Source organism: Neodiprion fabricii, chromosome 6, assembly GCF_021155785.1.
Source record: "Neodiprion fabricii isolate iyNeoFabr1 chromosome 6, iyNeoFabr1.1, whole genome shotgun sequence".
NCBI classification, from domain to species: Eukaryota; Metazoa; Arthropoda; class Insecta; order Hymenoptera; family Diprionidae; genus Neodiprion; species Neodiprion fabricii.
In genome coordinates, this window is record NC_060244.1 from 12,664,590 (window position 1) to 12,676,949 (window position 12,360).

General features: G+C 37.6%; 1 protein-coding gene across 4 annotated transcripts in view; it reads left to right on the forward strand.

Moving 5' to 3' along the window:
- The window catches only part of LOC124185018 (dipeptidase 1-like), a 1,685,273-nt gene that overhangs the window by 630,443 nt on the left and 1,042,470 nt on the right, over positions 1-12,360 (forward strand). For all 4 annotated transcript variants that reach the window (XM_046575303.1, XM_046575304.1, XM_046575306.1 and 1 more), the window contains exon 5: positions 4,682-4,838. In XM_046575303.1, the coding sequence (XP_046431259.1) occupies positions 4,682-4,838 (157 nt within the window). The remainder of the gene's footprint in view (positions 1-4,681; positions 4,839-12,360) is intronic.

Sequence of the window (12,360 nt, forward strand, 5' to 3'; positions counted from 1 at the left end):
CATGGGTTTGATTTTGACAAAGCGAAGATCTTAGATTTAGAGAATAACTGGTTAAAAAGATCGGTTAGTGAAATGGTTTGGATTAAACTTAATGACACGATAAACAAGCGTACTGACACCCAAAATCTGAGTGCAATGTACAACGAGATTTTATCGGTTTATAACGATTATCTTGGTGACGCACGTTAGTTTTACTTTATTTTGAATGTTTTAGACTATTTTAATGTATTTAATTTCTGTTTTGACTCAGATATTGTAGAAATGTTTTAGAGTATTGTTTTGAATTCCCGCGGCGGTGAATGTGGGAAACAAGGGCGCTTCATTCGCTTACTGTTTCCTCATTTATGTATATTTTGAGGTCGACAGCGGTCGACAGTTTATTTACATGTACAAGTCGGTTTCTGTTAGCTGCGTTCTTTTTAATTAATAAATTTTTGAATTTTGTTAATTATTTATGAGGAGCTAATGAAGTTGTATAAGAAGATTTATATTGTTACGCTTATAAATTGAGGTAAATTTATTTGCTATTAATTGTATAATCTTGTTATATGTATTATGCGTTGTGTTTAAAATATTTTGTATTTATATGTATGTTTATAGACGCCTGAAGAAGGCCAAATAAAATGGTCGAAACGTTGCGGAATCAATGATTTGCGTTTATCAATAGTCCAAGTTCCTGTTAATTCCTGTTGTTTGTATGATATATCATGGACGTTAATATAATGGATTAAAATATAATAATTCCAAAATTGACTTATACTAATTTCTTAGCCGTGCCATTAATCGGACTGTACTCAACGACTCGATCGTGCAAGATCATGCAATAGGCTGCGGTGTTTGCAGGAAATTCCCCGCTCGCTTTAAATTCTGAACGAATATCCACCGGTCCGGTTTTCAACGGTTCATTCTGTTTTGAGCAATCGATAATAGTCCGGGAGGTAGCGTTGCAAATATAAAAGTCATAGTACGCCGGCTGATATCAACATGGGTAGTTGATCTTATATCACTGATGAGTGAACCGACCGCCAGCTGTACAAGTAGCGGTGGGTGTGGGTGTGGGAGGTCGCGAAAGTAGTAAAAAAAAAAAAAAAATCAAGCGCTAGTACGCCGGCTGAAACTTTTTTCAGAAATAGTTGACATTATGCTGAGCTGAAAAAAAATAGTCAGCTCTATCGTGGAGGTGGGACTATGCGTCAGCTGCTCGCATGAACTTGTAAAAAAACACATAAAATAAAGTTATAGTACGCCGGATGAAATTTAACTGGGTGAGTGTTTAAATAATTACAAGTAGAAAAACAATAATCAGCTACGTGTTTAGCGGTCGAAAGACCGTCAGCTGACGCAGTAAAGTTTGAAAATATTGGAGCATTGCTACTACACTGTTTCCTTATAACACATATTTCGAGATAGTTTCTGGAGCCGCTTGAGGCCATAACACGATCTTCGGGCTACCTGAACCTTTCCCCATAAAATTTCAAAGCAACATCTGCGTGTGCGTGTCTCTCTGTTGTACATAATCAGTTTCGGTTATACTCTTGGAGCGACCGGGCGCGAGTCCAAATATGTCGGACATTGGACCGTTTTGCGTATTCTGTGGCCAAAAGAAAGAAATATTAATATCGTTTTCTGAAAACACATTACAAAAATGTACTTGTATATTGGAAATTCGTCAGAAAAATGATTTATCTTGAAAAAGTGCTAAAGTGCCGTTAGAATTGAACGATTTTCAAAAATACCATTCGAAATGTTATCGTCAATTCATCGCTTCACCGCCAAAATACAGAATAGCTGTGGAAACTCCTTCAGCATCTGCAGCATCAAGGCGAGTTATACTTTATTTTTTGACAGTTATTTCGATTGAAATTTATTTTGATTTATGCTGATTAATATTAATAATATTGAAGTTCGCATTGCCGATATGCAAGAAAAAATATTTTTTTAATTAATTATTTTGTCACTGTTCGTTATCCTTTCAATTTTCCTATCAGATTTAGCTCTCATGCATTGAAAAAAAAAAGTCCAACAACCGCAGCCAAACTTTGCGTGAAAATGTTCGGCTCTTGCATGGAAAAAAAAAGAATTTCGTTACATTTAAAGGATACGAAATTTATCAAGATCATTTCATATGAAACAATAATAGGTTTTCTTATAGCTCGAGAAGAGATGCTCAACGTTCAGATGAATATGCTGAAGCCGAAAATATAAACATCAATATTTCGTCGAATTCTGCTAAGAACCAAGCCACAGATAACAACCCAATAACACAACAAAATAATAAATTAAAAAAATATTTTTTCTTGCATATCAGCAATTCGAACTTCAATATTATTAGTATTAAACAGCATAAATCAAAATTAATTTCAATCGAACTAACTGTCAAAAAATAAAGTATAACTTACCTTGATGCTGCAGATGTTTAAGGAGTTTCCACAGCTATTCTGTATTTTGGCGCTAAAGTGGTGAATTGATGATAACATTTCGAATAGTATTTTTGAAAATCGTTCAATTCTAACGGCACTTTAGCACTTTTTCAAGATAAATTATTTTTCTGACGAATTTCCAATATACAAGTACATTTTTGTAATGTGTTTTCAGAAAACGATATTAATATTTCTTTCTTTTGGCCACAGAATACGCAAAACGGTCCAATGTCCGACACATTTGGACTCGCCTCCGTTCGCTCCAAGAGTATAACCGAAACTGATTATGTACAACAGAGAGAAACGCACACGCAGATGTTGCTTTGAAATTTCAGGTGGAAAGGTTCAGGTAGCCCGAAGATCGTGTTATGGCCTCAAGCGGCTCCAGAAACTATCTCGAAATATGTGTTATAAGGAAACAGCGTAGTAGCAATGCTCCAATATTTTCAAACTTTACTGTGTCAGCTGACGGTCTTTCCACCGCTAAACACGCAGCTGGTTATTGTTTTTCTACTTGTAATTATTTAAACACTCACCCAGTTAAATTTCATCCGGCGTACTATAACTTTATTTTATGTGTTTTTTTTTTACAAGTTTATGCGAGCAGCTGACGCATAGTCCCCCCTCCACGATGCAGCTGATTATTTTTTTTCAGCTCAGCATAATGTCAACTATTTCTGAACAAAGTTTCAGCCGGCGTACTAGCGCTTGATTTTTTTTTTTTTTTTTACCACTTCCGCGATCTTCCACACCCATACCCACCGCGGGTGCGTCAGCTGACGGTCGGTTCACTTATTAGTGATTCGAGATCTATTGAAAAAGATGGTAATCGATCGGCGTAAAAACACTACGTTAAATGCAATGCTACCTCTCGGACTATTATTCTTCATCGAAATCTAAGTGACACTTCTTTTTTTTCAGCGGAAAAACCAAAGTCTTAAATGTTCACAGCACTAGCAATATCGATTCCAATATTGTAAGCTCGGAATCGATTCCAGTAACCTCACAAACTACTAAAATACCGGGCTCCGGAAGATTTCACGTTCGTAAAAGAAACTATCGCAGAAGCCGTTCAGCAATTTGTGGGAGTGGTTTTTGTTAGAAATGCAACCGAAATTTATTGAAACGAAGAAGCTGCTAAATTGTTGCTCAAAAAGAGTTTTGTAATATTAAATCAGATGAATTGAAGCAAAATAGTGCAATTCTAATGGAATTCGGATGCACCTGTATAAGGGTATTTCACCCCCTAAGTGACATTATTTCGGAAAACGCAAGAACACGGATCTCCTACTTTTTTCTGCCGTTTCAAATGCAATTAATTTCATCAAAATCCGAACAATAGGTTTTCAGTTATAAGAATTTATCAACTTCTTACCCCTATAATTTTTGACTATTTAACCCCGTTGTAACCAGCAAAAATGCATTTTTCATTATTCATCATAGGAATCATTCTCCAATTGGTTTCCTTCAAATATCTCAACTGGAAGTATGCTAAACTATGAAAAAATCACTGCGGATGCCTAACTTTGGGGGCTGATTTCACCTCTTCAAACCGTTTTTCCGCCGATAAAAAATAATACATGTCGCTTAGATTTCAATAAAGAATAGCATATCCTCAAATGGTCCAAATCGGGGCGGAGTCTTTACAAGAATCAAGATGGTTATCTGCCATTTTAAAGATGAGACACGTGCGCAATGCATGTGGACTCATTCGGTAAAAAATACCAAATGAATTGAAATACACTTTATTGTAACTAGGAAAGATTTCTATATCTTTTGGTGATTCATAAGAAAAGTACACAAACTTAACGCGGATAAATAAATAATATTCAAGGAACCAAACGAATGGGTGTATTAGTTGAATCATTTTGTTACTCTCTGAGTGAACTTGATGAAATATGGGTGAAGTATGATTTTGTTGAAAATATGTCTGCCTGTCATAGAATAGCACTTTGCCACTGTTTTGTTTCATAGCTGTAAGAAACATTTTGCTTCCTGTGTCGTTTTAAAAATTAAGTACTAGCACGTACAAATCGCTCCGGGCTGATTCCAATTGATTTTCATAGTTGATGAAATAGCCGATTTGAAGAACATATTCTGTCGATCTAGGATGTGTAACGGGTGGTAAACACAATGTCGTCAGAAAAATTTTGGATCGTATTTATAACAAAAACCTTAACGTACCACATTAACGTTACATTTTGCTAGGTCTCCGTAATTTTGTAACTATTCAATGAAAGGTGTGTTTAATATTTTTCCAGGCATAACGACTTGCCGTGGAATGTTCGAAAATTTGTACATAATCAACTTGGAGAAGTCAACCTCAGCAGCGACTTAGGTCGTGTCGACCCATGGGCCAGATCAGATTGGAGTCACACGGATATTCCAAGATTACGTGCTGGTCTAGTTGGAGCCCAGGTGAGTGTCACGATATTAATTCACCGACTTGTCAGATTTAGATTCAAATAGGAGTGTAAGTTTTTCCGTAGAATGACCGATTTATAGATAGTGTATCACCGGCTCGACCTTCAGAGTTATGCCAATAGTTGCAACGGTTGGCCGAAAATGAGTTCCAACAGCGCACAACGGTCGGAAACGGACCAATAACGATTAAAATTCGTATTTCAATTTAATTTGACATTTGGAAAGGTCAAACAAAGTGGAAATGATACGTAAGGGACAATATGTTAGGAATCTGTTTCGTTTCGTATGAATACACATATACATATTAGGGTGTTTCAGAAAAAACAATTTATGATTTTCCAACATGGCACCTCCTAAAAAGTTTGTTTAGGTTAACAGAAAGATTATAGAACGAGTTGAATCTTCTACGTTGTATGGAAAATCGTTTTCATTTGTGTTATCACTTGTCTTCTTTTTTTTTACTCTGAGAAAAATAGTCAGCTCAAACTACTTTCACTGCCAACATCAATCAGAATATCAATTAATGTTGTAAAAGTTACAGATTTCGTCGCAAGAGACATATTAGTGACTTGTGTATGTGGCTTATTGACGAGTATAACTCAGTTCACTACTTTACTTAGCCAATTAGAACCAACCCAGCCGTCCATGGTAACGAATGAGGGAATCATATCTATTGTCGCCGTCGTTAATTTTTCAATTTACCTAAAATACTCGAACTTTGCACTTTCTCTAGCATTTTTTCTCAATAAACGATAGATATGATTCCTTTATATCGTTCTTGTGGACGGCTGAGTCCGTTCTAATTGGCTAAATAAAGTAGTGTACTGAGATACACTCGTAAACAAGCCACATACAGAAGTCTCTAATGTGCATCTTACGGCGAAATCTGCAACTTATACAAATACACCGCACATGAAACCAAAACAAATTCGAATACAGGCGACGAGAGAAATTAATGACATTGTAGTCAGGACGGATAGGTGGTCTAGTGTAGTGAGTCTCCGGCAAAGCATATCTAGATACAAGATTCAATTTCTGGCTCCGTCATTAATTTTTCAATTCACCTAAAATATTCGAACTTTGCACTTTCTCTAACGTCGTAAGGAAAACCCGCACCTATAATATTGAGTCTCCATTTGATGTTTGAGAAGTGTATCTGACGAATTTTCTGTTAATTCCATCTCATAATGTAGTTACAATTCAACATCAAATTTGAATTTAGGAAAATAAGATTCTCGTTCAATACATTGTTATATTGCGGATCGTGATCTTTGGATTGAATATAAATTTGACGAAGGAAGTAATAATTGAAGTGCTACAACATATTTCCTCATGAATTCAATAAAATGTGAACAATAAGTGAAAAATGAAATGAGAACGATCTTCCACATTACTTAGAACGCTCATCTTCTTTCGGAACTTTATTTCAACCTGTACAAACTGCTTAGGGGGTGCCATTTTGAAAGATCGAGAATAATTTTATTTCAAATACCGTAATACATATGGGGCATTTCACGTCAGATCGACCTGACCAAAAACCTGAACCCTCTCTTTCAAGATTTACGTGTCAAAGATATTTACGATTCTTTTTTTTGTATCTTTATTCGATAACGTTTAGACTTTAGCATTCAATGTAATACATATGAAATCGAGAATGTTCGAAGTTTCATTACGTATGACTCGAAAACTGTTGATTATGCAAAAAAAAATTCCATACAAAAAAGTTTCAGCATTAAGTGAACTTTAACTCCTGAATATGCTAAAATTTATCGGGGCTGCTCAAAGTTCTTAAGAACTCAAAAAATATTGATTTTTGAGATTTATCAGACACGGTTAAATTTTGTTCGACAAAAATTTCAGAGAATGGTCTTTTGTTAAATAGATTTCTCGGTGAAAATAAGTACAGTTTTTTGCATCCATTTTCATTACAATAATATTATTTTCACTGCATCAACAATGGTTTCAGCGAGAGACACACCAGGACAATTTCTTGAAACTATACATACAACGTGCATGCACGAGTTTTATCGGCTGCACAGGCAGGCTGGCCACTCCGAATTTCAGCTGTCAAACTCTGTTTCTGGCGTCGATGTAGTTCATACGAATTTTTGAGGTGAAAATCTCAAACAGTCGAGATAGTGACTCGGAAAGTTGATGCTGATGCTCTTTGAAAATTGGCTTTATTCGACTGAAATGAGAAATCTGTTTAAATGTTGGGTACTTGGAAGAAACGCAGCAGGTAGGTGGGAACACTTTATTTGATCACTTTTATTATTTTGTACTGTTACGTCCGTGAGTAGAGTTTACTCCTGAGGGGAAGGAGTAACCTGGTTGGCTTCGCTTTTACGTTACAGGTCAACCGGAAATCAGGATGAGGATTGAATAAACTTGAGTATGTTTGATATATCGATTATATGTTTATTGCGTAGAACTTGAGATAGCGGTAGGAATGAATTGTGTGGTACGAAAAGATATATAAGAAGTCTAGATGTAGAGTTGTCGAGAGTCAGAATAGGAGTGTCCCTTGACACGTGAAACGTACGGGTGCAGAAAAGGTGTGACAATGCTAGAAGTAGGGAATGGAATTTGATGAGTAAGCGCGATAGTGAATAGCGAGAGACTACGTAGAGATAAGAGGACAGGACAGAGACCATGAGATTAATGTAAGAATTGTGGGAGAGTTAGCGAGTAGGAAAAATAGAGAGAAGCGGTATGCTGGACGTAACAGTACATTAGAAATAACAATGAAATGTTTTTCTGTCATCAGGTGATACGGCCAAAATAATTGCATCTCTAATATTTACTGTTATCTGCCTATTCAATTTATCATACGTACAAAGATCATCGCCATTTTCAAGCAACTAAGCGACTTTCTCACTCTCTTGTGATTTCAGGCGGTAATATTGAATTTTATCACTTTTGGAAATAGGACATTCAACCGAGTGTTCAAGAAATTTAAATATCACACTATCTGTAACAGAACTGTGAATATTTTTTTTCTCGGAAATAGTTCAACAAAATTTACAAATAGTCGATAGTCAATGTATTTTTAACGATGTTTTAATAATGTTCAATCAAATAGATGAAGGGAACCTAATACTCAAATTGAAAATTCAAGTAATATTGGATTTATTAAAATGATTTCTATATTTCATGTAAGTGCGGTTCGAAACAAAGAAAATCTAATCGAAAGCGTAGAACTCTGGAACGTAGATCACATCCTGTGACACAAGTTGAAAATCAACTTTCTCAAAATGCGCCTTAACGTCACAATTACCTTCAAGGAAAATCATGTTTTGGAGTAATGTCAGAACATTATTACAGGGATATTGACTTATCGGATTCCAGATTGTGCCCTTTGTTCCATCAAACTAAATGAATATCTAATTTTTACCAAAGTTCATGAAGATTTTTTTCCGAATAATGTAATCCGATACAATATCTTGTTCATGGTCCTCCGAACATCACCTTGTAACAAGGATATTTGGAAAGAGTCCCTTTTTTGCAGGAACCATTATAAAATTCTTGGTTTTTGATTCGTGCTACTGAATAACTTCTGCGTTTCAGGTTCCATTTCCAATCTCAAAATGAGATTTTTTTGCTCCAGACAATGCTAATATGAAGTGCGGAAATAATTGCGCTGAATGGAGATTCACAAGCTTTCAGTCTTAGCGTAGGACCCTATAAAGAGTAAAAATTGAATTTGGTTTTGAGTTATCGTGCAACTAGCTAGCCAGATGAGACCGTCAACAAAAATCAAATTTGAAGACATTTTCGATTGAAGTTATTCAACAATTCTAGATTTAGATTGATTCAGTTTGCCTAGCAAAATTCAACCCCACAATCTAATTGAGGACTTGAAAAACTATTTATCTGAATTCAATGCCAAAGAGAGTAAAAGTAAGCTTCAAAATCAGATACCAAATTGAATAGCATAAAGTTTGAAAAACAATGCTGGTCAATAATAATGCTTGAATTATAATCGTGCACAGAATAATTCCTTGGTAGAACGAATTGGCGGCAACGGTTAAGTAACAAACTTATCGCTATTGGCTCGATCAAGGTGAAATGATGGGATATTCAGCCATTATGATCTGTAGTATATCCCTGTTACGTCCAGCACACCACTTCTCTCTATTTTTCCTACTCGCTAACTCTCCCACAGTTCTTACATTAATCTCATGGTCTCTGTCCTGTCCTCTTATCTCTACGTAGTCTCACGCTATTCACTATCACGCTTACTCATCAAATTCCATTCCCTATTCCTAGCATTGTCACACCTTTTCTGCACCCGTACGTTTCACGTCTCGAGGGACACTTCTATTCCAACTCTCAACAACGTCACATCTAGACTTTTTACATAGCTTCATACAGCACACTTCGTTTTTACCGTCATCTGAACTTCCTCGAAATGAATATATTAGTAATATCTCAAACAAACCCTACGTTATTCGATCCTCATCCTGATTTCCGGTTGTCCTGGAACTTAAAAGCGAAGCCAACCAGTTTACTTTTACCGCTCAGGAGTAACTCTAATCACGGACGTAACATTGGTGGCAGCGGTGGCCTTCGCTTTCCGGAAATCCAGTGATACAATTTTACGTGTGTGCTACGCATGAAGTGCCATCTGATAGACCGGTTCTGAAGTGTGCAAGCTCAGTGATGTTAATACAAAAGTAATACCACTGTGTGATAGTATTAAAGACACTCTGAAAGCGGTATTCTACGTTAACGCAATTAACGATCTCTGATTCACACGAGCGTCACAGACAAATCCGTATCTCCGAATCGATATTGCTGAAAGACTATCTCCTGCTGCTACTACGACGACATCTTCATTCTTGACGACTTCTAGTACGACACAACGCACACCGACGTCATCACCGGCTACAGACACGAAATCGCTGAACCAACATCCTCACGGAAGAATGCAACATTTTATTCCGTTCCTCCTCTTCATCTTCACTTTGTAAGTCGACAAATCCGAGATTAAAATTTACAACATGGCTACCGAAAGCACTTTTCCGCACCTGCCTCTTAAAGATGCATTAGCTCTGATTTCCACGTTCAATGGCACTAATATGCCCGTATCCGAATTCATAACTGAAGTACAATGCGCAAAACAAGCTGTCTTAGCCAGAGAACTGAATTTATTCTCCACACTCATTCGCACGAAAATCGAAGGCGACGCGTGTAAATATATAGAGTCAGATAATCCGGATTCTCTTCGAGATTTGCTATACTGCCTAAAACAGGCCTACGCGTCTAAACAACACCTCCCAGATATCCAGCTAGACCTCGCACAATCGGCACAGAGGCGAAACGAGAGTGTTCTAGATTACGGTGCTAGAATGAAACATCTGTTAAGACAAGCGTGCGAATCAATAGATGCCTCAGAATCTATCAGTGATGCTCAAGTGCTAAAGAAAAATATCAAAGAGACCGCAAGACTAAGATTTATCAAAGGATTACTAGACGAATTAGAAATAAGAGTAGCTCATGAGAATCCACAAACCCTACAAATGGCTATAGACACGGCCACCAAGACTGAAAAACTATTATCAGATAGACTTAAACTAGCCTCATACCGTGTAACTAACTACGAAACACAAAACCATATAAAATAAAGTATATGTAAATTAACCGTTCACATCGATAAATATTGTCCTGAACAACCTTCCCTATTAGTAGTGTGTAGATACTGCAAGAAGGCAGGTCATAGTATAGAAGAGTGCAGAACGAGGCAGCGCAACAACACAACTTGCACGCAGTGTGGTCGCAAAGGCCACTCAAACGACAAGTGCCGCTCAAATCGGTCCCAATATCCCCAGAATCCAAAAATCCACCAAGATTCAAGAGTTTTCCAAAATAACACTAATCGTCAACAACAGAACAATCCCAATACCCAATATCGAGCAAGAGACCCGACAAACCAACCTTTAGACCAGACGCGAAATAATAGTCAACGCTCACAACAGTATAACACACCAAATCCTTCAGGATCGAACTTCAGGGTTAATTACGTAACACAAGACTACTCGAACGAGAATTGCGATACAGGCGTCCACCCGGAAGTTTCATACGAAGCAAAGCAACATCGTGAATATTCAGGCAACGCGAGCCATTTGAACGAGTTCAGGGACGGCCGCGCGGACGCATCGACCTCCCTCAAACCGGAGCAGCGTCCAAACCAAACGTCAGCTCCGTACAATTAGAATCTGGCCCTCCACAGATTCGAACACAATGCCCGCAGTCTTTGAATGGGTACGTGACACTAATAATAGATACTGGCGCTAATATTAATTTGTCAAAAATCGATAAAATCGACCCAAGAGTCCACGTCACAAAGACGGACATTAGGCAGATTTCAGGGATAACGGAAGAATCCATCAGAACAATAGGAAGTCTCTACATCGAGTTAGCTAATACACGCCACGAATTCCATCTTGTCGATAACTCCTTCCCTATCATCGAAGACGGTATACTGAGTGCAGACTTTTTACGTTCGGAAAAGGCGACTATCTGTTTCAAAAACAACTGCCTTATCTCTCGCGAAACCAGCGTTATTCCCTTCAACAGGCATAGAACTAACACAAAAACACCACCGCGTATCCTCATAACATCTGTCACACAAACACCGAAGGTTCGAATAACCACCGGTGAACTCATACGACAACCCAGCACATTTATAGTTGACACCGGTGCTGATGTAAACATAATTAAACTCGGAGCAATACATCCGCATGTTTCGTGTAAATTACTCGAAGGTCAGATCCACGTTACCAGTGCTATACATGAGCCAATAAAAGTAGTAGGAACAACTAGCATTCGAATCGGTGACAACCTTCATATATTCCATATAGTCGACGATCTGTTTCCGATACAAGAAGACGGAATCTTAGGATCGATATTTTTACGGAACGAAAATGCAACGATATCTTTCGATACAGAAAAAATAATACCGAACAATACTAGCAAACCATTTAAACTCCTAAACGAAGACTACATATTGATACCACCACGAACGGCTCAGGTGATTGCACTAAAAATTTCAAATCCCTCTGTGAAAACGGGATTCATAGAACAGTTGGAAGTAGGCGCTAACATGTTCCTGGGACAAGCCCTGGTTACCAACCAACAAGGGTTTGCTTACGTTTATGCAATAAATTCCGAAGAATCAGCTGTGGAAATAAGAAGACCAGTCGTAACACTAGAAGAAGTCGATGAACTCGCGAGCACCGCCACGCTCAGTGCAAAAACACATCCAACGCATACAAGTACTGCAAGCAGCGGACAGGTCTTACTAGCACAGGTCTTACACGAAAAAAAAAAAGGATCGAGAATCGCGTTCTTCCCACATCCCCAAATTACCATTCGAGACGCCTTGAGATTTTGAAAGAAAAGTTACGATTGGATCATTTGAACGACGAAGAAAAACAATTAATAGTTAATCTTGCTATCGAATTCAACCATTTATTTTTCCTCCCGGGTGACACCCTGGGACATACAAACTTAG